The sequence below is a fragment of the Sceloporus occidentalis genome, unplaced genomic scaffold, assembly GCF_023333645.1.
Source record: "Sceloporus occidentalis isolate IW3139 unplaced genomic scaffold, rSceOcc1.0.p SCAF_6, whole genome shotgun sequence".
Taxonomy (NCBI): Eukaryota; Metazoa; Chordata; class Lepidosauria; order Squamata; family Phrynosomatidae; genus Sceloporus; species Sceloporus occidentalis.
Genome location: NW_028316986.1, coordinates 56,331,425 through 56,358,655, shown reverse-complemented (window position 1 = coordinate 56,358,655; position 27,231 = coordinate 56,331,425). Strand labels below are relative to the sequence as shown.

Genomic DNA, 27,231 nt, shown 5'->3' with positions numbered 1-27,231 from the left:
AATTCTGTTATGTTGTCTCACAGGTTCACAAAGGAAAGTGTTGATAGCATAGGTTCAGAACAGGAAGGGCTGGGACTAAATCCAAAGTTGGTTTCAACTAAATTAAACACATTGAAATGAATGAAACTTGAATGTATGTAGTTATGAGTTGCAGTAGATGCACTGATTTCAGGGGTCTGGCTAAAAATAGAACTAATATTGGACTTATCCCTTGAGAAACAATGACTGCTTTGTTGTGAACCTGACAGCTCCTGAAAGCCTCTTTCTATGGTGTATACACACCAGTGTATCATTTATATATATGATGACAAGATGCAATTACTATTCCTTTTGAATTGTCATTTTTGCAGGTTTTTATTTGTAATGTGTTTTTAGACTGTAAGCTGCTTTGAATCCCAATTTTGGGTGGAAAATGGGGTACAAACCATCATCATCATCGGTCTATGTTACACCTGAACTCTTCCCGCCCACCTTCTTTCATTCCCCTTGCAGCTACCATCCTTCTCTATAAGTGATAGTGGTTGAACTGTAGTTTCTGGAGAAGGAAGCTGTGGCATAGGTACTTTTGCATTGGGATTCATATATCCAAGTTGCTTTCCATATCCAGGATGCAGATTAATGATGAAGAACAGCCAATACTGCTTTGCTTTTGAACATATATTGATACTTTTTTGGTCTGAGATACTACTAATATATTAAAGATTAATTTATATGAAACATTGCTTTGAAATTAAGCAAGATGCCTATTTTGCACTCATCTTTCTCTTTTCAGGAGTCATTGCTTATTCTGTAGGAATTGCGTGGGCTGCCCAGGATGAATTGGAAGCCATTGCAACTGACCCGGATAAAGAGCACTCATTCTTTGTGGATGAATTTGACAGCCTGTACAGATTTGTTCCTAGAATCATCCAGAATATCTGCACAGAGTTTAATTCGCAGCCACGAAACTGATCAGCCCAGCATTTTCCACTAAATGCTCCATCAACTGAAGAATATTCTATGAGAGACATCAGACAAAATGTTAGGCAAGCAACGCCAGACCTCCTGGTTGAAAGACATTTCCAGCCAAGAGACCATTTCAGCTTTGTTCTCCATGCATGTCATGTTTGTAGAGCAATGAATATTTTATTCTCTCTGCTACTTTCAAAACTGATTTGACAGCAAGTCAACTACAATCCTTGGTTAGATAAATTCAGTTGACTCATTCCCACAGTTTGGAATTAACATCCACATAGAACAGGTGAAGTATAGCCGTAAGGCTGTAAGCAAGATGCACTTCAACTGACATTTGTTGGAAAATGTTCCCTTACAGCTCCACTGTGGGAGCAAGTAGCTAGCCTACAGATGGCTTTCCAGTACTGCAGTGGCCTTTACAGCCTAGACTTTAATTGGCGCTGTGGGTGGACATGTGAAGATAGGAGGCAAAGAATGACAGATTACAAAACATAGGATCACTGAAAAATTGAAGTTGTGTTTTGGTTAAAAAAACAACATTCACACCAGCATACATTTCCTGTTTAGGATGCCCAGAGTACTTTATTTTGTGTATTCCTGCAGAGGTTAAAATTTTTGAAGAATAACTCTGGGTAAATAAATATCTGCCAATGATTTAATTATACATCCCAGAGTATTCAGCCAAAAATGGCTACAACAAAGGCCAGAATCATCTGGCACCAAAGGGTAAGGAAATAATAGGATGCCTACTAATTCTGCAGTCCTACTAAACTGATATCACATCCACTGAAAGGTAAACATCTTTCATCACCTTGTCAGGGTTGTTATTCTTAAAGCCTTAGTGAGTATCTGCATTTTTACTGACTTCACTGAGGTCATTTGGAAATCCAAGGAGCTCCAGCAGCTACTTCATGTTATAGCCCACGAGCTAATAGCATTCAAACTGATTCTATGAGATGAAATCTATTTTGACCTTAAGCAGTAGGCCTAAATGTGCCCCAAAAGATTAGAAATGGCTATTTATTCCTACTAGTTTTCTGCTCTTTAGCCATTTAATGATAATTTCACTGATCAATGTGTCATCTCATTCAGTGACTACTAGACTCAAGAGCCTTTGGTGAAGAGGTTTGTTTAATAGCTTTCTGTAAGTCTAGTATGCACTGACTGTCCAATTACCCTTGCCAGTTTGTTGACCACAAATGCACACCTCTAAAAAGACAGGGAGACAAGACTTACCTTCAATGAAGCCATGTTGACTCTTTTTTTAGTAAAACTAGTTCTTCTGTATGTTTGATATACTGATTCTCATCAATTTTCTTGGAACATGCATTAACTGAACCAGCCTATAATTTCCTGCATACCTCCCCTTCATACATTTTTAAAATATGGTGTAGCATCGGCCACTTTCCAGTCTTTATTTACATGGGCTTTCTTGGGGACTAGTTACTTATTGTTAGATTATGAGCAATTTAAGAACTTTTGGTGGATACAATTCAGACTGAGTAATTCTTTTTTATTTGTCAGTCAGCCTTAGAACTGCATTTCAGAACTATTATTTGCCTCAGTTCTTCAGACTCCCCTCTGGAAAACATCAGTTCAGACTTAGATATCTGTTCTAAATTGTGTACAACAAAAAGAGATGCAAAGAATTATTCAGCCAAATACTGAAACATCTTTTCAAAATTTCTGCACACAAGATAAAATTTTGTAAATCCCTATTTTAGATTCCCCTCCACAGACACACATGAAAAGAAAGCTAATTAACTTTTCTAAGCTATTTTAAAGAACCTTTCATAATTCATTGCTGTATCTTTTGCAATAAAAGTTACAAAAAGGGTTATTAGATCTTTGTTTTGAAACACTATTTCTGTAAACAAAATTAATACCTATGAATTTTTGGTTGTGTCTGGATAAGGCCTTTATTGTGCAATGCTGTGCTTCATTCTCAGAATTTTACCAGGGGTCCAGATGTTATCTTCCACATGTAACCCCTCATGGTTCCCTACAACTTCTTTCATTTAAAAAAATTACAAAAAAACTCTTAAGAAGAAAAATATCTTTATAATGTCTTCTGAGTGGTAGCATTTGGAATAATCTACCTAGGAGCATACTTTATCTCTTCTTGGAAGGCATTTCTGATTAAAACCATAGCCTGTATACTGTACACCTATCTCCCTGGAAGAATGGCAAAATCTTGAAACTTCCTGGGATAGAACACACAAAGGTGCCTCATACTGTCTCAGACTGGTATGCAACCTTCTGGTATCTGACTCAGAAGCTGTCCAAGTTTCCAGGCAAGGAATCTTCTGCAGCTAAAAATTAAAATTTGACCTCCAGCATGTAAAGTATGTGATCTACCACTAAGCTACGAATCATCCTGACATTAACATGCTGCTGGTTGGTTTTTAGATAATGGTTCTTTTTCTCTGATGAAACTATTTTGTCTTCCCTTAGTTCTGTTAAACCTTTTGGCAATACAAGATGAATGGACAAAACATCCATGAGTAAAAAAATCCATGAGTACATCCATGAGTAAACAAAGAGAACTATGGTGTCTGCTGTTGGCTTCTCTGAAGGAAGAAGAGAGGCCTTAAACATGCTCTTCTTATCTTAGTTGCTTTCTACATAGAACCAGAAGGGGTGTTAAGACCGAGATCACTATATAGAACAGAGGTGAGAAAAATGGAACCTGTGTACAAGCTCAAATAAAGCCACTGTATTGGAGTGGTGGAAGCTGCCACTGCAAATCATGACACACCTTCAAGGCTTTAACAATTCATCCCCTCGAGGCACTGAAAGAAACCCTCCAAAGATAATCCACACATAAATCTACCAAACTCCATCTTTATCCAAGAGTCTTCCAACCCCCTCTTTATTCCCTCTTCAGCTACATAAAGGCAAAAAAATTGGTTGGAGAGGCAAGAGGGAGGCTGGAAAACAAGAGAAAATGGAAGAAAAGGTGACACTGACTTCAAACAAGGAGTAAATGGGTGGGAGCAATGCATCAATTAAAATTACTCAAGGATTAAGTTTATAAAGGATGGAACTGGCAACTGGTGGAGAAGCTGCAAAAGGGAAAGAATTCATTATGGGAGATTTTTTTTTTTTAAAGGCAGTGAAAACTGTGGAGGGAAAACATTTATTTATGGGTCAATGCATTTCTTTGTAAATTTTGAATTCAACCAACATACAGAGCAAGGCTTTCTTGGAAAGCATCACAAAAGACTGGTGGCCATGTAAGGTTGTTCGCTGTAAAAGTGAAAGAAGGGAGGGGAGGGAAAAGTGCAGCCCTAGAACATTTGAGGAAGTTGGAAAATGGCCCTGAGCATCCTTGTAATTGCTCATCCTGACATGATCTAGAACTTCACATACATCAAGCATGAGGGGTACATACACATAGTTCTACTCTTTATTTTAAAAGAAACAAAACCCAAAGAGGAATTCTATGCTATTTTGTATTTCATAAAGTATCTGGGTTTTCCAAATGAATGTACGTAATGACTTTCTGAATCAGCAATACTGGGCAACCCAAGAAATTCTTAGGAAGTATCAGGATTTGCTGATTGTTTAGACAAGTTACAAGCAATTTTTTATTTTATCAAATGATTGCAAAATGGTAGAAGTATCTGTTTTCCATATTAATACAGTTCTTAATCTAATGAATGACACAGGGCAACCAAATCCAAAAGCCACAGGTTTGGTGTGGTTTATTTAAAAAAAACAAAACTGGAAACAGGCATGACTGATTTCTCACCCAAGCAGCCACTGGTGCAACACAAAACCTGTTTTGCATCTAAATGTCCACTCTAATTAAGTCTGCCTAATACTTTCTTCACTTCAGCTTAATGCTGCTATGTGCAGATTCTCTAAAATGAGGGAACCATAGTGTGGTTCCCTCATTTTCCTAAAGATTCAGATTAAAGAAAATGTATTGCCTTACTGTGTTTTTTGAATTCTTCCAGCTCAACCACATAGCAAACTATGATTTGCAAAGGAAAAAAACACACCGTATTTTGATTCATTTGTGGTGAAAGCAATGGCATCAACATTTTCCCCCTATGCTATGCTTTGTATTTTTAGAGTGATTCCCTAAACCCCTAACACATATTTAGGACAGATACACAAACACAGATGTTGAAAAATAGTATTTATTAGTACCCAATTTACATAAATACATAGTACAAAGGACATTTATTTGCTGCTGTAATATTTAATAAAAGCTGCTCTGTATAGTGTTGCTTCAGCAAGATCTGTTTGATTTTACTCAACATAGAATGCAGGTACTGTACACAATAATTACACTTTGCTGAGCCACTACCAAGTGTCACTGCCTTCATTTCTACTTCATTTAATTGCCTCATTTAAATCATGTATTAACAGTAGATGATCCATGTATTCCATGGCTCTTGAGTATTATTTGGTGATGAAGAGCCTTTCTGAGGTTGAGACTTTATGAAGAAAAATGGATTATAACCAACAATGCTTTCTGCATTCATGTCAAATTTCCATAAATGGCACTGATTCACACCCAGCTAATTTACTCCATCAGATTTTAAACAAATCACATAGTGCTATCAATGCTGATTTATACTAAGGCTGCAATCTTCTGCACAATGTATCTGGGACTAAGTCCCACTGAACACAGTAGGGCTTTCTTCTGAGTGAAGAAGCACAAAACTGCTAATTAAGGGTTTTTAAAAGATGACAGACCATGACGCAATAATCAGGTTTCTTGTATACATTTAGTCTTCTAGAAATAAGGGGAAAGACTGATTGTTTTGAATCAGAGTACTCTCACATAATGATTGATCAATCTGCTTCATCCATCTCCACAAGAATTTTTTCATTTCATGTGGAATTATGTGGAAGCTGTTACCTATAGCAAAGTGTACCTGTACATGATTTTTCCTTGAAAGATCAACTAGATGGACCCGTCAAATAGAACTATGATGCCATCATCTATTCATACATGACAATGGCTTTAAATTAATCCAATGGACTGAATGTTTTACAGCCCGTTCATATTGCAGTTATTTTATGTACAAAAGGAAAACATGTATTGATGGGTATTCCTCATATAACAAAGCTTCAAATTGCCTAGGCATAATATGATTCTAGCAACCAGATGAAACATTTCCTTGTAAACAGTTGCCTAGCCTGTATTTTTACTTTAAGGGTGTATTTCCACATCCGCTTTTGGAAATGCCATGCAATTCAGCTAACTAGGACTCCTAGTTACAAATAATGGCACAGATAGAATGGCTCTGTAACCCGTGTTTATGATAAAGAAGTTGACCATGACAGGAAGCATTTTGGAAAGCATCCTCCTGACAGTTATAATACATTAGAATACTAATTCCAAAAGAAGAAGAATCAGGGGAAAATGAAATGTATTTATATTATTTAGTTGGTGCTTACTAAGTTCTCAATGTGGTCAACTGGTGTGTTTTTACTTGGTATTTCACTTTCTTTAGAACTTCTTACAAGATCAACTGTTTAATCTTTCTGCATTTAATATTCTGATACTTGGACAAACATTCCACAAGACTAATGGCAAATTAAGTTTCCCTTCAGTAAAAATATAGAATTCTAAGACCTTGCCCACCAGAATCTAAATACAAATTTTGAAAAGCAAAGCGTAGTCTCAGAGAATTAAAAGCATAAGCCAAATTTGATCAGGATAAAATGCTAATTTATTCATCTATCCTTTACAAGCTCGTTCGTCCCCATTTAACTTTTTGAAATACTCAAGTTGACTGACATTAACAATGCGGCAGATGACTCTGGCTTATAAAACTGTATTTTTTTTCCCTTCCTTTTATGCCGGAATTATATTTATTGAACATGACAACGATAATAGATCCTACATATGAAAAATGTTATTGGAGAGTATTGCTGTATTTAATTACAGGAGCTAGAATTCTTATAGCCAAACACTGGAAGTCGACATATGTCCCAAAACTGGAGGATTGGTTGTATAAGTTATTGGAGATTAAAGATATGGACTGCCTAACAGCAAAAATTCAAAATAAATCTCAAGCAAGAGTGGAAGATGATTGGAACCCAATTAAAAAATACCTAGCAATAAGATGGGAAATTAAAGAGGAAATGATTGTTTGATATTTAAGCTAATGATTTGTTTTAGGGGGAGGGTAAATAAGAAATGAAACTACGAATGGTTTGAAGTAGAATCTTCAAAAGAAATATGACACGATATCGAATATTTATAAATTAAAATAAAGGCTATCTATAGTGATATTTAGGTCAATAACAGGGAAGTAATTTTGGTTTTACGGTATACAGCATGAGGAACTGATAAGGATAAGGATAATAGATCTTATATGGCTTTGGATGTTAAAAATAAGTATGTAAGGAAATACTTTGTTCTTTTTCTTTTCGTTATTTTGTAATAATAAAGATTAATTAAAAAAAACAAAAAAACTATTTTTTTTCAATCTTCTGAATAGTCTAAGATAATCCAGAAAAGTATTAATGAACATGATAAAGAATGACTAGACATGATAGACATCTTACATTAAATATGGTGAACCAAACACACTACACAGATTCCAGGTGGATATCGATAGAGCTACCATTCACACCAGACCAGCTGAAACATTTTGTTTTTCTCTTTGGACATATAACTTCCATTCTAAAGTCACTTAATTCAAAAGCCACTTCAGAAAGTTAAAAACAGTTCACTGCATGATGGCAGCAAAAGTTTAAAGCCTATCTGAAATTAAACTATTTTCATTGGCCTCTGAATCCTCAGGTCCTAAGTATTTATGGGCTCAATGAGTACTTGCTAGTGTAATCTGAAGGGAAGAAGAAATTGCCCTGAACCTCAACATATATCCAGCATAAAGTCTATAATATAGCATAGTATTTTCTGGGACTTGAACAAGCTTTCTACCAGACATACATACACAGATTTTATTTTATACTAGAGACTTGCATAAGCATGCAAATGGTAAATCACATAAGATTTATTGTCCTAATGTAAAAGAATGAAATTATTTCCAAGCAACTCTGTTGTTATTAATCATCAATGTTACACAGGTTAAAAAAAAAGAATTATATTGTTGTCTTATAGATCTTATAAAATCTGAGGATTACATATCGAGAATTCATCAGCAAGACATGATAACCAGCCACACAAAAACTAAAGAAATTATATTTAAATAAATCTACTTCGGTTCAAGATTTCCAGACCAGACATTCTATAGAAATAGGATGTGGTACATACAGTCCTCCTATAGCTACTCCACATTTCACTTGATGCTGCCTTTTGCTGAGGCAATTCATTGGCCCATTCAGTCTTGCTGCATTTGACTAAACACAAAGCTTCGCTTTTTCAAATCCTTGTAACTGGAAATGCTGGGACACAATCTGACCATAAACTACTGAATTACTCCTGCACTCTAGTGAAGGTGTCATATGTTAATATGTTCTACACATCAAATGCCATCTTCCTGTGGAATAGGATCTACTGTCAAGAAGAGTTTTTCCTCTGAACATTTCTGCATGCAGAGTCTCTTGACATGAGAAAATAGGATCCCCTATATACATTCCCAATTTATACAGCACCAGAAGGGCTATTCCTTATACTTTTGCCCCTTAGATGCTTAAACTTTAGTATTTTTCTCAACTTTTCAATGAATCTAAACAAACAAAAGGCTACATTCAGGTAAAAGAAACAATGACTTGTTATGGGAAAGTGCCACAATGAACCTTGGTGTTATGCACTCTTCCCTTCCATGCTTTGTCATCCAAGCATGTGCTTATGGTTTATATATTCAAAACAAAAGGGAACTACAGTTGAAAAAAATGGAAGTATCTTGTCTACAAAAGAGGCAGGATGAAAGGAAGAGGAACTATAGCACGATGTGGTCTTAACGGATGTGTGTGTAGTGCTAGTTCACAGCCTTCTTCCATAAGTAAGATCACATATAATCACCCTGTGACCACAACATCAGATGATGTCAGACCTATGCTCAACCATCCCTCAAAGATTATACACAGTTAAGTTTTAAATACAGGCTAACTACAAAATTTTCAAATGAAGGCAGTACACTTGGTCAGCTCTAAGCAAGTGCTTTAATGAAAATCAGTTTTTTAAAAAGGTATGGGCAATCTGGTTCAAATGCTTATAAAATGCAAAAAGAGTTCCAACTCAGCACTGACAGGTAAATGGAACAGGTTAGTCAAAACTAAAAAAAAAATGTATTTCTTATCACTAACTGAAGATGATATCTTAAAGAATTTCAATACTTAATGCACAGTACTATGCAATCTATAGCAGGCAAGCAGGAGATTGACAGACACAAACACAGAGTTTGGAGAAGAGCACAAATACAGAGCCCACAACTTCATAGTAAGGCTACATTTTGTTTGTCAAAGGCACCTTAGCCTCTAGCTATTTGCCTGTTTTAGAAGTCACTTCACTTGGATCAAATATTCACTAAGCAGGATGGAATAATTTCCAATCCACATTTGAATAGCATTTTTCTTACATTCATAATTTAATCAAATGGGAGTCTTAAAAACAAACATGCTGGCATATTAGTTTTATTTACAGCAATTTGAACATCAGCAACTATGTATTATATTGCTTAAGCAAAGAGCACAATACCCATACCTTTTATTCTTTGCATTTAACAAAGTTTTGAGAATTTTTAATACTAAAACATTAAAATTACCCATAGAGAATTTTCCCTTAGACGTATTTAATACATACTGTTTACAACTTTTCTCTATATCTATCTATATACATATATATATGTACACACACATAATATACACAACTTCATGTATTTTTCCCAAATAAACTTCTGTAGTATCATTTTTAAAAAATGAGTACACCAAGAAAACAGGGGCACATATAGAGAAGTCACATATAGACAAATGTGTCCTATACTTTGCTTTGACTCAAAATTAGGAAAATCCCTTTGAGTTATTACTGTATATTTTTTGAAAAAAATAAAAGGTTAGTCACATTTAAAAGAAATATATTGAACATCAAGCAGTATGTGCAAGAGAGAAAATATCCACCAACAGTTTAGTCCTGTGGCACGTTGAAGATTAACACATTTATTATGGCATAACTTGAGGACTGTGATCCATGAAGGCATATGTCATAATAAATGTAGAATTCAAAGATATAGATTAATTAATATGTAGAATCAGTAGACAGAGAGATCTTGTAGCACCTTTGAATTTCTTTCTTTCAGTTAGTTTCAAAGATGCTACAAGATCTCTCTACGCACTCATAATAAATATTTTAGTTAATGGAGTCCTTTTTGGTTTTGCCACTAAATGACTACCATTTGCAAAACTGCAAACTGGTAGAATTCAACATTTTCAAGCCTACAGAAAATAAGCATTTATTGCACAAATTGTGCTAAAGATTCTCTATTCTGTGAAGTCGAAGGCTTTCATGGCAGGCATCCATAGTTTTCTGTGGGTTTTTCGGGCTATGTGGCCACGTTCTAGAAGAGTTTCTTCCTGACGTTTTACCAGCATCTGTGGCTGGCATCTTCAGAGAATTCTCTGAAGATGCCAGCCACAGATGCTGACAAAACGTCAGGAAGAAACTCTTCTAGAACATGGCCACATAGCCCGAAAAACCCACAGAAAACTATTCTCTATTCTGCTTCAAATCCATAGCAGCAAAGGTAATCCAAGATCTAATTACTAATGAACTCCTAATTCTTTTTTTTAAAATTCAACTATTTTTGTCCTATCTGGGAAAACTCTAGGATCAAGTCACAGATGATGGGGTAGACAACCTTTTCTATAAGACAATATCATTCACCTTCAGTCACTTCCACCTGCACCTCTTGCACAATTTGTGATAAATGTTTTGGGGCCATGGGATATTATATAACTTTGGAAGACATTTAGTCTTTTGAACATTCTACAACAGTTTTTGTACTGGATGGACAGCCCCCAAATTCCTCTGCGCACCCTCAGAATAACAAGGACAGCCTCACTTACATACCTGATTCATTAATCCCTTAATCCCACCCAATTTCTCTCTCACACACTTATTCTCATATTCACACAGTTCCTAGCAGCATGGAACAAAGTACCACAGGAAAGCAGTTCTAATGCTATGTGTGAATGTTTGTAAAGAGAAACTGGGTGGGGGAAGAGGGTTACTGAATACGCTAATAAATATTGTTGCATTTCAACAGCAAGACCTGTTAATCCTATATAGATATCATTTTTTGTTTAGTTGAAAAGTTGCTTGTTTCAGTATTTTAATAAACTCTAGTATGATCAAAGTGTACCAGCATGTGAAGTTTCATTATTCTTGCATACAAGTATCTGCCATATTATATGAAATTAGATTAAAGAATTAATTATGATTCCAGCTGCTTGCTAACCAGAATTTCAAGGGCTTGAATAAAAAAAGTCAGTTTTATGCATTTTATATATGATTTATTTAGGGAATTAATCCATTAATATTTTTAAAATATCTAACATTATAAATTCGGTACACCTAACGTAACAGCCAGCAGGCTAAGACTGAATCAAATAGTATTTTTTGTGTAACATCCAAACTTTCAATACCAAAATATGAACATGGGGATGCTATTCCTCTCAGGACTCCAATTACATGAATCACAAAACTCTGGGGTTATTTTAAGGAATTATGTGAATAAAATACCACAAGAGATAGACAGAAACATTTTTTTTATCTGCCCGTAATCTACAGAAGTCGAACGATTGGCTTTTATACTGACTACTCAGCATTGCCCATACTGTTTAGAGGATCTCATTTTGCCCAAGACCGGCCTGGACACCTTCAAAATGTAACCTTCAAAAATAAAAATGATTCCTCTATAAACCATTTGAAATTGAGAGTTTCCCAGTTCTCAGCACTTGCTGAACTCATATAACCAAATAACCCTTTTAATTTAGAAAAAAGCACCCTGCAGCGAAAAACAGAAACAAAAAAAACTAACCTATTACTAACATTCATTGAATTAGAGGGCATGAAAAGAAGATTCTTGCCCTCTTTTGTCTTTTGTACAGCTTGTTGTATATACATGGTAGCTAGAAGGGAAGTATTGCATCATACAAAGACTTTGGCAAGTGCATCTGCTCCTGCACTGGCAATATAACATTTGGTGGGATGGAATGCCACATCATGAATAGATTCGTCATGTTTTTTGCGATGAGCTGTGAACTCCTGAATGCAGGTTTTGCTTTCAAGGTTCCATAAGCGTATTGAACAGTCATGGCCTAAATTGGAAAAAGGAGGGAAGGAATTAAATTTATTGCTAAAGTTAGAAAACACTTAAAGAATGTTCTTTAGAAGTACTTACTGCCAGACATCAAGTACAAGCCATTTGGATCGACAGCTAAACTTGTGACAGCATCCAAGTGAGCTACCATGGAGTGAATCAATTTCCCTGTAGTAGAATTCAAAGATATAGCCGTGTTAGTCTGCAGAATCAGTATACAGTCGGCCCTCCTTATCCATGGATTTTTTTATCCATGGATTCAAGCATCCACGGCTTGAAAACATTCAAAAAAGGTATAAATTCCAAGTATCAAACCTGGATTTGCCATCTTATATAAGGGACACTATTTTGTTATGCCATTGCATTTAATGGGATTTGAGCATCCACAGATTTTGTTATTCATGGGGGTCCCTGGAACCAAACTACAGCGGATAACAAGGGCCCACTGTATAGAGTGATCTTGTGGCACCTTTGAGACTAACTGAAAGAAAGAAGTTAGCAGCATGAGCTGCTCATGCTGCAATCTTCTTTATTTCAGTTAGTCTCAAAAATGATACAAGATCTCTCTATATATCTATTTCCCTGTGTAATTACAGATGAAAAAATGTATTTTACAGCTTGCTATAAGTTAATGCATTACAGAATTGCAGAAGCTTTCTACGTAAAATCATATTTATACATAAAATGATAGACATGGTACACAACTCAGCTGTTCCAACTGACAAATAATGTAGCTTCCCTCTTCCTTTCAGAAGTGATCCCCTCACTCCTTTGCAATGGACAGTTACACTGCCTTTTCCTAAACTTGTGCTTCTGAACGTGACAACTGGAACACACTAGAGGTGGGGTGGGGTCTTGAAAGTCATAACATTTGAGCTATCTACTTACTCTGGGAGACCCAGTGAAGTATAGTGGTTTCAGTGCTGGACTAGGACTCCAGGAGATTGGGATTCAAATCCTTGCTCAGTCATGGTAACCCGCTGGTTAACCTTGGGCAAATCACACTCTTGCCCTAAGAAGGTGGCAATGGCTAACCTCCCTGAATAAATATTTCCAAGAAAACTCTATAATGGGGTTGCCTAAGCTGAACTCAAGAACAAAGTAACTCAGGATTATCACCAAGTTGCTTACACAAAGAGTTTGTATGCTTTCTTGGCAAACTAAGCAGCAGACAACTAGACTGAAATGCAGAGAATTTATTAACAGAGTTCTGGAACCCTTTGTTCAGTTTGGTAATATGAACTATGGTACCAGTTTCTGCTTTAATTATATACTTAATATACAGATCCTAATGACTACAAGTATTCTAACAGCTATAATTTACAAAGATGAAGTATTGCTGTGGGGCTTTAAAGTAAAGAATAATTGCTATTTCTTTCATAGATTTTTTTGAGAAACATGCACAGGAGTCCCATCTTTTGTAATATGTAGGATATGAATAATAAAGTTGTTCTTTCGATTACCATGTGAATCCTATACCTGAATCATAAACTTTTCTTTGACAAAGATAGTAACAGGGCTTTCTGGATTGGACATTAAAGCCAGAGGCCTAAATCATGTTGTTAATTCCAACTAAGGTATGCTGACTGAATCAATGGGAATTTGGTAAATCAACATACATGTGAGTTTCCATGTGTCTATTCTATTTGAGACTAAGAACTGGATTTAGGCCATAATAAAAACGTAGTTCAATACCATTGCACAGCAATGCTCAGCCAAAACACCTTTATTCTTGCATCTGTGTCAGATAACTTTCTAAGGGTCCGAACAGACAGGCCAAAAAAAAAAAAAAAAACCTCCTTCAGGGCACTTTGGAGGTATGCTGTTTAACGGCTGCATGCATCCTAAGAGGCCAGAAGACGTGCCAAAGCCACAGTCCAGTCCTAAGGACTGGAGCACACCTTTGGCACAGCTTCTGCCCTCTTAAAATGTGTGTGTCATTTAAATAGCATACCTCCAAAGTGACCCGAAGCAGCTTTATTTTGGCCTGTCTGTTTGGGACCTAAGTCCCGTTTCAGACCCCATTATACTGGCAATGGACAGAGAAATTTTATTATTGGGCTTTTACTGTGTTTATCCACAGTCCTTGCATGGCAAAGAAGGGGTGTGCCTTCACCTCCACCAATTCACCCTCATGACCACCTTAGACACCATCTGAAAGCAAACATTTCAAACAAGATGCAGGCCCATTACTCTGACACTATGTGAGTTTTATATTTGGCTTATGAAGAAGTCAATAATTTTGAAAACTAGCATAGTGTATTTTATGTCCTTTGGTTGGGCTATTAATAGTATGACAACAATGTATATCTTAGAGTTTGCTGTATTTTCTATTTCAGACTTGTATTTGTAAATTGGTAAGTGTTATGACCTTTTTACTTTTTGTGATATGATATGGAGGAAGGCTACTCACCTGTGTTATTGTCATAGAATTTGATGTGTCTATCCTCATGGGCTGTGATACTGATTGGAAGAGTTGGATGGCTGATCACTTTGTTTATTTGGCAAGAAGAACTAACTGCTAAGGGAATAAATACACAAAAAAGTTTCAAAAACTATTTTTTTGTCACATAAGAAACTAAAAGACCTCCTGAAACAATCTGGAAGACCCCAAATTACCTATTCAAACCTTATTATATTCATTCAATATATAGGATAACTGAAATCCCATTACTCTCTTAAATATAACAAAAATAAAATGAACATCACACACAGATTAGCTAATCTCATACAGTTTCAGAAATGAAGCTTTACCATTTTACAACGATTGGTTTGTTGTTTCCACCCACTAAGGTAGCATGAAGGAAGAAGAGGTAGGCAGAACAGAAGACTACCAGATCTAGAGATAGTATAGGCAGAACTAACAAAAAGGAAGCAAGTTAAGGGCAATGGAATGGTAAGAGACTTTGATAGGTTATTATACAGCTTTTGCTCTTTAGAATTTGCCCTTTAGAATATCACAGGACATTTATGACTAAGAGGTGCAGCAGATTGGCAGCTTGGAGCAGCCTCTGTTGACTCTCAATCAGCACAGGACCATGATAACCAGACACTGCAGTCCCAAAGCCAGCTGCTACTGAAGCCCTGAATGGGTCGCCAGAAAGGAGCAGCTTTTCACTGCTCTTTTTCTGTCCAGCTTTGGGGTGTCTTAGGCAGCTGCAGAGCAGCTTCCAGCTGACCCTGGGTGTGCATCATCCACACGCCCCCGAAGTGGCCAGAAGCCGCACTTTTTGGCTCGTGTGTTCCTAAACTATAATAACATATGAAGTGCAGGCAGCAGCATATCAAAAACAACTAGACGTTTTTGTCCTAACTAGATTATATGCAAGCACACATCACTGAAATAACTTCCAAATAGTGTGCTTAGGATAGGTATGATAGTCTCTCAAACTGTATTAATACGAAAAGACAAAGGCTTTTAATGTGAGGCTATTAATGTGAGGCTATTTTGTATTTTTAAAACTGGCTCAGACATTATAGAAAAGTGCAAGTGACTTGCATTTCTGCTTTTACTATTCTAGCATGCAAAGGGTAGACTTCAATACCTCACTTCTGGACAGGTTGCACATGTTTTAGATATTTCCTTGGATACCCTGATATCATCCTAAGAAATTCTTATTCTATAAATTATCTGAGGCCTCTGCTGTTTTAATTGTCCACAGTCTGTGGGTTTTCTAAATTCTTTTAGACTTCTCCCACCCCTGAGAGGTGACTCTATTCCCCCAAATTTCATTGCTATGCTTTGCCAGCTGTAAACCCAACATTAGTTTTTTGCTCCGTCATTCTGCTTTGCAACCATCTCTTACCAGTGCCAACCCACACCAAAATATGTCTTGAAAACCAGTCACATTGGCCTAAAACCAATTAAAATAATCCCCTAAGTATTACTCCCACCACCACTACCCTTTTGGATACATACTAGTATCTATGTTGGATTCCAAGGTAAGAATACGTTGTCTTGTTTCCATATTAAAAATACATGTGTGCCCACTGTTAAATGATGCTACCATATGGTTTGGGTCACTGCTCACCAGGTCCACAGAAGATGGAATCCCCATCTCTACAAAACAGAATTATGTCAGAATAGCTTACAAGTTTAGTCAACTGGCATGAGAACATTACCTAAGAGGAGCCACATTCAGTCTTTTTAATGACACTCTTCAACCACCAGTTATTTCAAACTGGCAAAGGCAAGAACTATTGTTCCTCAAGTGCTCAATAGATCTCTGAAAAGCTGAAATACTAGGTATCTTTCTATACTGAATTATTGATTTTTGAACAACTGTTACAGTCTGTCTCATGAGATGCACCAGTGCCTATATACCAGTGTCATTGCACAACAAACAAAAGTAAAGCATTGCTGCAAAAGGCACAAACTGACACAGAAATATTGAGCAACAATATGAAGGTGCCTCGTAAGGAGAAAAAAAGAGTATGTTTTTAAAAATCCCATATAAGGAAGGGAGGGAGGAATCTAATATGACCTTTAAGACTAATTTACTTTAGACAAGTTTTTGTGGATTTTGTGGGTTTTAACCCACTGTTTCAGAAGACAGAAAGAAATTTCAATTTCTTTGAAAAATGAATTTCATTATGAAGCAGTTATCCATCTGAGTCCCTTAGTAAGGCAGGTAAACTATGTTTGAAGAAATATGAAGCCTTTATAAATGGAGAAATGAACAAAAAATTCTCTGTCAGAAAGCTCTGGTGCCACAATAAACTAGAATTCCCATGATTCTCTAGTAGTGAGCCCAGGCAGTTAAAGCAGTTACAAACTGTATTATTTCTGGAGTGTGTTTTGGACCTAAGTTTCAAGTACAGTTGTTTGCTATAGAACATATAACTGTACTTTAGTTCTAGAAAATGATCATCACTGTATTAGTGTCCCAAAGAAATAAATATGACCAAAACAAAACAATGGATATCCTCTAGTAATAGTGCTTATTATAAATCACTGTGAAGCTATGTACACATACATTTTTTTCAAAACAAATGTAACAGGAAAGTCTGGTTTCTATTATAATCCTTAAGAAGTATTAATGCAACCATTTAAATGTAATTTAATGGCTTTGGAAATTGTACGTTTTCTCAGCTTCAGCATACCAATGCTGGGAATCTATTAAATTGGTTTTAAAAAAACACTCTCAAAACAATTCAGCTGAATTATAAACCCTTTCCTGAAAATGGCTAGAAACATAGGTGCTAGCACTTCTAATAGTGGTTTTAAAATGAAGAATATTAATTCATACCTTGATTATCATTAAAAATGTTCAGAGCTGGAGAGATTTCCAAAGCTTTCCATAAACGTATAGTGCCATCTGCTGAACAGGAAAGCAAACGCTGGTGTGCTCCACTGTAAACCAAGCCCCACACTGCATCTGTGTGGCCTACAAATGCTCCTCTTAAGACAGAAGGATCTGTGAACAAATTGCACATTTCAAAATTATGTCAAAACAGGGGGGAAACAGAAGTTATGTGCCTTATTAAATGAAAAGTGGCTTCATGTCAGACATTCTTTTAAAAAATTATCCACAAACCTAAATACAAAATTCTCAGTGACACTTACTGACTCGCTCTTCAAAATTATAATTCATTTCTATATCTTTTACCAGTTTAAAGGATCCATTTGTTACTATCTAAATTTCCTTCCAAACAATGTATGACACATAATCTCTTATTTGATGCTCCCATTTCACCATTTATTTTTATATTTACATTTGTCAACTAATTTAAAAAACAAACAAATCATGTTTACTTCCACACATTCAACAAGCTGTTGTTCACTCTTTAAAAGCAAAATTGAATTCTGCCAAAATTAGGGACACTTACCATAGGAATCATATGGGTCTATATTTGGGTTTGTAGTATTCCAACCCTGGATGAAGCCATCAGTTCCCCCACTGTAACACTGTTCTCCACTATTACTCATTACCACACAAAGCACTGGACTGCTGCAGGACAAAACATATCAAAGCAATACTGATTTATTTTAATGTTATTTCTAATAGTAGGCTGTAGTCCCACTCAACCAACACCACACAAACCTATGCAATCTGTTTTGTACTGCAGTTGAAATCACAAAACTATGGATTTTTCTAAGTATCTTGGAATTAAACCACTGGAACACAACATCCTCCATTAAGCACACTGAAGACAGAACTCACAGTACTCTCCCAAACTATTCCATCATTCTGGAGAATACTGCTTCTTTGCCCATCCATGTCCTATCCTCTACTGAAGACAGAAAGCCCTCTCAACACTACACAGGGCACAGTAGATATTGGCTCTATGACAGAAGAAGCTGTAGCAACAGGGTTAATTCAATCTTCATGACCATAGCCTAAATTGCAGTATGGACTGTCTCAACACATGGCTTGTGTGTGGCTTTTATCACAGCACATCACCCACTTTCAGAGAAGCATACTAGATATGTGTTGAGCCACAAAATGAAGAATGTGTTGAGCCACAAAATGAAGAAATCTCATGGCTGTTGCATGGATTGTGTCAGCCCAAAGTTCAACCCCACTGGAGGGTTGCATCAAACAGAGCAGTTACAGCTGTGACAACAGAAATGTGTTCTGTATATTCTTGCATGTTTACTTACTTATGTGCCCTGAAAGTGTATATAGGTTCAACATCAAGAGAGGCACTCCTGGACAAAAATAAAAAACAAAATCAAATGTTCAAAGACTTATAGAACACAAAGCACTGAAAAACTTCTCATCAGACATTCGGGAATTAATTTTCAAATTGCCTTAAACTCACATGAATCCTTCTAAACACACCTTCAGTTCAAGATATTATTATTAACCTTTCACTTCCTGATTCCTCCTAGTGCTCTCCTTCTTACATATTACAGTGTTTAAATCCTCTTGGCAGCCCTTGCTGTTCCACCAAGGGTTTTGAGATATAGCATCATCATATGCAAAAAGTAATATTTTCATTAACTTCCCAAAACAGACAATGAAATAAAAAGCAGGGAATGCTCATAAAATGAATTTCAATTGTCACAACTGCCAAGAGTCTGATTATTTACAATATAAGAAGAGATAACCAACTTTTCTTTTAGGAAAGCTGATTATTCTCAGACCAATTCTAGCTACTACAAATTATGGCTAGTAATGATAGTTCTCTCAGGGTGATTTTTTTCAGTTGCTGTAGGTGCTAGTGGAAAATGCTCAAGACTCTGTAAGTACAGAAGAACACTGAAATCTGTGACTAAGGCTCCATTAGCGGTGAACCTTGGCAACTTTTACACTCCACAATACTCCCAAATCTCAAACAACATTTATTTTGCAACAGAAGTAACACTCCATAATTATATAATTGTCACGATTACACTTTGGGTTGGATACAGACTTGTGTTCAGTGGAATTCTAGAAATACAGAACAAGAATGGATGATTAACTGAGGAATTTAAAAAAAAAATTCAACTTCCCTGTCACTTTTCAAGCTGTTGTGGACAGCATGGGAGGTAGTGTTGAAAACTGTAGTAGGAATTGGAGAAAATTCCCATTCCACCCCTTCCTCCAGTGGGAATCTCACTGGATCTTAGTTCAATTCACAAACACCCAGAGCCTTTCTCTCAGTAAATAAACAAGTCTAGGTCCAATCATGTATTAGTAAAACTTTTTGTTACTTCAGTGCAATATAAATCAGGCTCACTATAGCCATGCTGCTACTGTTGCATTACTTCAGTCTATAATCTATGTACAGTTGCCCTTCTTATACATGGATTTTTTATACACGGATTCAAGCATACACGGTTTGAAAATGTTAAAAAAAAAGTATAAATTTCAAAAATCGAACCTTGATTTTCCATTTTTTATAAGGGACACCATTTTGCTATGTCATTATATTTAATGAGACTTGAGCATACACGGATTTTGTTATCCATGGGGGATCTTGGAACCAAACCCCAGCATATAACAAGGGTCCAGTGTATTTGATAACCATGTATTTTTTACCAACTGTGACCTTACTTTTTTGCTGGAGATGTTTTCTGCAAATTCCACATTTTTAATGTATGGTCTTCTGAAGCTGTAATTAATACTGGTTCAACTGGATGGAAAGCCAGGCCTCTTATTCCATCAAAATGGCTCCTTAATGTAAATTTGGGATTCCAAGTCTTCCTTAGGGCATCTTTATTGTTTGCTATCTGTTGTAATAAAAAGAAATTCTATTGTTGTAGCAACAAGAGGTGAACAACCTGCATTCTGACACCTTAATAATTTAATCTGCAAAACAACATGGAATATAAACACAAGCAAACACGTGTCTTGTCATATTAATTGCATGAAGACTTTTGATACATGTATTTTTCATACTGCACAGTTATAGATCTTTCATTGCCATGGTTCCATCCTATGGAATCCTGGGATTTGTAATTTGCTGAATTATTTTGAATTCTGTGTCAGAGAGTTGACTGCTTCACCGAAATACAAACTCCAGGGTTCTGCAGAATGCAACTATGGCTGGTAAAGTGGCATCAAAATGCTACAACTGTGCAGTGTGAAAGAGATGACAATTTTAACTTGGATTATAGTTGGCCTCACTGGCCTTCTAAATGCTTATATGTTTGCCTTCCTGTAACAGCCTGTATATATTCTTAATGCTACATAATAATTATACTATTGCCCACACAATTTCAGGAATACTCATACTTTCTCATTCTGTCCCCTTTTTCCACTATGCTATTTGTACAAAAAGTCACTTCTTTTAAATATCTGCAATAATGTTTCATTCTCATCCTTTCCTTAGAACATATTTCACTATTTTATTTCTGTTTAAAAGCCTTCAAAACAGATCAAATCCTAATCAAAACACTAACATACTTAATGAAAATTGTAAACAACAGAACAGCAGAGTCTGTCAGGAAATGACAATACAATAAACAGATCATAAGCAACCAAAACAACAACAACAAAATCACTCAAGCCCAGCAAAATAAAATGGTCTCACAGCTCCAGAATAAGTCTGTCATCTGAAGGCCATCCAAATTTCTAGTGAAGAAAGCTTGAGCACCACTGCTGAAAAGGCCCTGTCCCAAGTCACCAACAACCACACCTTCAGTGTGGTTGGAGGGACATTAAGCAAGACTTCTGCTGATGACCTCAGCAAGCTGACAGGTTCACATAGGATGTACCACTGTTGCTGGCTTTGAAAAGCCTTCAGAAGTACACAGAATTAATGGCCAGCAATAAATAATAAATTTGGCCATATTGTATATTGTTAAAAGAATCTGCATGTCACTCATGTTCAGCAACCACTATGAAATATGTAAGCGCAACAAGCAAATGGAGTCCTGTATAGCTGAGGAATTTAGGGATCAGTATAACATAATCCTTCATTTGTAAGTTCATATGATAACTGTACTCATGAGAAATACCACATTTGTAAGACATACACCAAATGGTGAGTGCCTGAAGACTTTCAGAAGAGACTCTTCAATGAGTTCCTTTAGGAGGAGAACTTTGCTTTGTAAAGAAGAAAGTCTTCTCTGTGGTGGCATTCCATCTTTGGAACTCCCTTCTCGTAGAAGTTAGTACTGATACAAGTTTTGTGCTAGGTAAAAACTTTCAAAATGTTTGCTGTTTTTATGGCAATGATTTATTTTTCCTGTAATGTCATTTTAGTTTATGATATTATGGTTTATTTTTCATATTTCGCCTGTATTGCCTTGATATCAGAAGAATAAGGGCCAGCCATTTAAAAAAGCAGCACCCTCATGAATGCAAGCATTAACATTTTGAGCAGGAAATTTACCTGTTTGCATGGTTTATCAATCTTGTATTTCACAATCATGTATCTGAAATACTCTGTGTACAGGAATGCAGAATCTCCAGAGTTTTATTTCCATAGGTAATTATATCATTTAGTCTAAAAAAGAGGGGGGGAACAGAACTCCCACTGCAGAATGACAGAACTAAGGTCAGTTATGTTTACAGGCAGCACTGGAAGCACTGCAAGGCAACTACAAGCAGTCTTTGTGAAGAGAAGATATCAGCAAATACTCTATGGCTTCTTACTAGTTTTCTTGATTAGAAGAAGCAAATAAGGAAGAATAATGAGAATGATGAAGGAAGAAAGGAAGACAGATGGGAGAGGTACATAAAAGAAAAAGGAAAGGAATATGAGAGGAAGGAGACATCAGGGAAACCATAGAAGAATAGAAGGGATAAGGCTATAAGCAAGCACTATATGCCTATTTGGACAGTATTCAGGAGAGCTGCTATTCAAATGCTATTGATAGTTTTTGTTATGCATTCTTATTTACAGGCTACTTATATCTACCATTTTAACAGACATATACAGTAGATCATTATTACGTGACTAGCACTTACATCGTATGTCAATGAATCTGCTTCATTGGCTACTGTGAGTCCTGCCAATTCTCCAAGACCAAGCTCATTTTCCAGGGCCTCATCTGTTCCCATAATGAAAGATTTTCCAGATGAAGGAGGGAATGTTAAAGCTTCCACTGAAAGAGAGAAAATGAAAGTATGCATTCTATGAATCCCAAACCTAACATGTAGTCTGTAAACCCAAAAATTATATCCCAGAAACTGAATGTGAGATTCAATGAAAGAACTTCATTACCAAAAAACAAAATGAGATTTAAGAAGAGGCACCAGCAGAACCTGATTACTGCCAGATGTTTGTGTTCTTAAAATACAAATGCTTCAGAAACTATAGCCCTCTGAATGGTTCAAAGCAATTAGTTTCTCCACTACAAAAAGAAGAAACAAACTGATACACAAATGTTCGTACGTATAAGAAATTTCCATACACTGCATCTTCATTGCAAAAATAATGCAGTTTGACACCGCTTTATCTGCCATGGCTCAGAGTTATGGAATTCTAGGCTTTGCAATTTGCTATGGCACCAGAACCCTCTGGCAGAAAAGACAAAATATCTCACAAAACTACAAATACCAGAGTTCTACAGCATTGAGCCATAGAGTTAAAGTAGTGTCAAACTGTATTACTTCTGCACTGCAGATGCAGCCATAGACTGTTCACTCCTTACACTCTCTGTAGAAACCTTGACAGGTATGGTTTTAATTTTTACATACCTTGAAAAGTCTCTCTCTCTCTCACACACACACACACACATACACACACACCGAAACACTATTAAAATACAAAACAACCCTACAACACTTTGTTCCCTAGACAGTCCACTCTCATCCATGAATGAACTGAAGAGAAAAGAAATCTTTTTAAAGTAAAGAATTATCTGTAGTGGCACCATTCCTGTGGAACAATAACCCCAGAAAATGCTACCAGCTTTCTTTGTTACCATCACTCACAAAATAAGTCTACAGCTTTTGGAAGATGTAAAAGATAAAGACAAATCGAATTAAATCTCTATAATAGCTGCATGATAGCCAATGCTGATTCCTCATTTTCTTCAAAAGGTGAAAATCAAGGCTTGAATGAACTGATATTTGTAACAGACTGAGAAAGCCAACACAAACAGGGAAGAGAAAGCTTTTGCAGGAAGCAGGATCTAAATCTACTATACAACTTCTCCACAGTAATACGTAAAGCTATCCCAAACTGCCTCTAGAGAATTTCCCAGCTCTCTGGAGCAGGTTTGTTGTATGAATAGGGAATTGCAGAGAGAAGGAAGACTGTACTCACTCCCACTGCTAACAGAAATCTTAGCTAGTTCACACCACTACATATGAGCAAAGTGGCAAACTAACTGGTGAATACTCCTGCATCTCTTTTCATTACACAATTTCATAGTAAAATAAATAAAAACAAAAGATTTAATCCTGTCAGCTGAACACTCATGCAACCCCACTGATTTCAACCATTTTGCTTAAATCTTTTATATTGTAATTGATGCGGATGAAAAGTGCTTATCTTGGAATTATACCTTAGGTATCATCCCAACTACAATATTGTATGTTAAATGTATTTATTTTATTTACCAATATGTCCTCTCTTTCAACATGGAACCCAAGGCTTGTTCCTGCAGTACATAGCCCTTGGGACTTCACTGGCCATGAGCATTACCTTTAGAGGTGCACATCAGCCCAGAGGCTCCATATAGCCAACTACAGGGATTGAATTGGATCATGTGCTGAATAGAATTAGTCATTTAGCCCACATAGATAAGCTGTTTACAAAAAAAGGTGCTTTCATTTGAATGCTACTCAGCCACAGTTCTTGAGGAAACTGTGTACTGGTAACCATAAAGTACAAACCCTTGGAATCAATAAAGCCAGCAAAACTTTCTTGGTTGATGCACCAGAGAAAGCCAATTCTTAGCTATTTTACAGTGGAACTGTGATGCTTCATATATTGACAAAGGGCAATAAGGAATTATTCAATAACTTCCTTCTGCCAAGAACTGAAAAACTGCTAGGAAAAAAATTAACATTTTCAGGGCATGGTAAAAAAAAATGCTATTACAAGAACCATTTACTATGTAAGATTTAAGAGGCTGCTTTCCTGCCCAAAAGATATTAATGTAAGATTTCAGATATTCAAAGAAGGTACAGTGGTCTGCAAGTATAATAATGCTACGTAAACTAGGTATGTACTGTTTATATATTGCAGGAGAGACCAACTAGGGGTGCAATGTTTAAAAAATGTCCTGATCTCTTTATATAAACATTTTCAATAAACTACAATGCCCCTAAAATAGCTGGATGCCACACTGGATATTTTTTTAAAAAAACAAACTGTATATATTTGAAATACAATTACTTATTAATAAAACAAATGTACAGATGGCAGACACAACCCGTTGATCTCAATTTATGATTATTTATTTATTTAACTTATATGCTGTCTTTCTTTTGGCATAGGAAGAAGGCAACTTACAAATGGTTAAACCAAGATAAGCTAAAAACTTGATAATACAAGTTAAAACATAATTCAACAAGTTACCATATTAAAATACCATTAAAAAGTAAAAAGAGTAAAATCATGATTATGATTGATTTGGCAATTTATTGTGCTTGATGCAACATGTAACATCTAAAAACATGTTGTGCTTCTTGCTTCAACACTATTATTTTTAACTAAATACAAATTATATATATGTTACACAAAACTTGCATAAAAACTCTGTCAGTACACATACTGATGTCTTACCTTCATCTGTTCTGCTTATCTCTTGTTCAATAAGCCGTGAGGTACTGGGTCTGGTAGGTGGCACAACAGATGGTTGTAATGTAGGCAGATCATCAACATCTCTCAAATTAGCAAGCATATCTTGAAGTTTTGACCTGTTGGGCCCTGGCCAAAAACAAAAAAAGTACACCAGTTTTGTACTTATTAATAAATGGACCATTGCCAAAAAGAACCATATTACTCCAACACTAATGACAATGGGTGCTATCTTCTGAGGGGGAAATATGAATGTGAGTCGATGAATGAGCTCTTGCTTTCAGCAATAATTTTAAAGCATGAAATGACATGTTTTGAAAAGGAAGTGATGAAAATGAAGGTTTAGCGTGCGCGCATACACACACAGACATACAAACAGAACTTTTATTCACTTTATGGACTTGCATGAAAATGTAAAATAACTCAAGTTACAGCAAATGATAAAATGAATTTGTTTTCAGTTTCCCCAAAACTGTAACATTTGTGAATTAAATTGTTCACACAATTTTTTGAAACTTTCACAAAATTGTGTAGGACTGTTATCTTCTTTTGTTGTGCAACAATCTTTTAAAAAATGACAATTACTTTAAAAATAAAAATAAAAAAATCAAGCAAAAGTCATTGCTTTTGTTCTTCCTGAAACTACATGTGATTGACGGCCCATGCCCTTCTCAACACTTACCTGCATTTTGCTCCATCATTTTCCCACATCCCTGTTTTGACTGTTTTATATAGGACTGAGGCTGAAACATATCTTCGGTAGTTTTTCCTGTTGTAAGTTTAATTAAGAATGGGAAAATATCTTACCCACAGTCCATAACCATTCCTCCCAATCTAGTAAATACAACTTTTGCTAGGCAACTACTAACATTGGTTTGTATTTAAGAATGTTTACTACAGCCTTGCAAAATCATGGGAGCATCCCATGATTAAATATTATATGGCTCAAATCCTGCCTTACTGATGAAAGACCAAAACCATAGGTTATCACTACTTACATTTGCTTTAGCCAAACTATGTAAGATTTTGCAAGGCTGTTATCACTGAAACAGATTTCTGCAAAGATACAAAATTCTAGAGCTATGTACATTCATCCCTATCAGATTAAAACGGTATATCCTTTAGAGGTTAACATTTTGGTCCCCCACCCCAATATTTCTATTTTAACCTTTCATCTATCTAAAACCTGCTCATCCAGGTGATCTTTTTGTGGCTGTTGCCTTAAACAGATGCTTAATTTCTTCAATGGCAAAAAGTTTTTCAACTCATTCAAGCTGTTACTTTTCACAATAGATAGGGAAGGGCCATTATTCTTAAGGAGGTAAGAACAGATTTGAAAAAAGAGTTGCACTGTGAATTTAATATAGCTTGTTTCAGAATTTCTAGTTAAAGCAAAACTTTATGTATTTTACACATGAGCAAGAAGCCAATTTATACAGGAGCTGTGGCCAATCTTTTAATCCAAGCACATCATTCTAATGAGTGATATAATATTCATGCTGTCCCCTCTGCTTTATTTAGGCTCATTTAAGTGCTCTTGAAGAAGACCAAACCAAACATAGCACACTTGTCAAGAAACTAGCAGCTCCTAGCCACAGCCCTGGGAAAGGAACAAAAACATAGGATTGTATCCAATCACTGAATCCAATGCCTGAAAAAAAGGCAGCAACAATAGCACTGGCTGTATACAGTGCTGAAAGCACCCCAGATCCAGCAGCAGAATCTTGAACCAGAAGTTGTTCCAGTGGTGCACCATCTCTCTGCCCAATTATGGCTGATTCCCTCATTACAGTTTTGTGTGAGGCAATAGATACTGCTCAGGAGGGGTCCTGTGAACCTTTGGAGATTTTTAGAGGGAGGTACATGGGGAAGAGAAAAAGAAAAATGGGTTTTCAAA

At 36.1% G+C, this 27,231-nt stretch overlaps 2 protein-coding genes across 5 annotated transcripts in view; one reads left to right on the top strand and one right to left on the bottom strand.

The window, feature by feature from the left end:
• Positions 1-2,688, top strand: part of VIT (vitrin) — a 39,650-nt gene extending 36,962 nt beyond the window's left edge. Inside the window, exon 17 of the mRNA XM_089528379.1 lies at positions 773-2,688. Within this exon, the coding sequence (XP_089384505.1) occupies positions 773-951 (179 nt within the window). The 3' untranslated portion in view covers positions 952-2,688. The remainder of the gene's footprint in view (positions 1-772) is intronic.
• A 7,847-nt stretch (positions 2,689-10,535) lies between these two features.
• Positions 10,536-27,231, bottom strand: part of STRN (striatin) — a 53,091-nt gene continuing 36,395 nt past the window's right edge. For 2 of the 4 annotated variants that reach the window (XM_089529737.1, XM_089529736.1), the window contains 10 exons: positions 25,320-25,463; positions 22,550-22,686; positions 20,189-20,364; positions 18,811-18,858; positions 18,036-18,157; positions 17,456-17,623; positions 16,126-16,266; positions 14,620-14,727; positions 12,288-12,374; positions 10,536-12,204 (listed from right to left, as the gene is read on the bottom strand). In XM_089529737.1, the coding sequence (XP_089385863.1) occupies positions 12,035-12,204; positions 12,288-12,374; positions 14,620-14,727; positions 16,126-16,266; positions 17,456-17,623; positions 18,036-18,157; positions 18,811-18,858; positions 20,189-20,364; positions 22,550-22,686; positions 25,320-25,463 (1,301 nt within the window). In that variant the 3' untranslated portion in view covers positions 10,536-12,034. Of the gene's footprint in view, positions 12,205-12,287; positions 12,375-14,619; positions 14,728-16,125; positions 16,267-17,455; positions 17,624-18,035; positions 18,158-18,810; positions 18,859-20,188; positions 20,365-22,549; positions 22,687-25,319; positions 25,464-26,016; positions 26,104-27,231 lie in introns of all 4 variants that reach the window. The other 2 variants (XM_089529734.1, XM_089529735.1) reach the window with 2 other exon arrangements.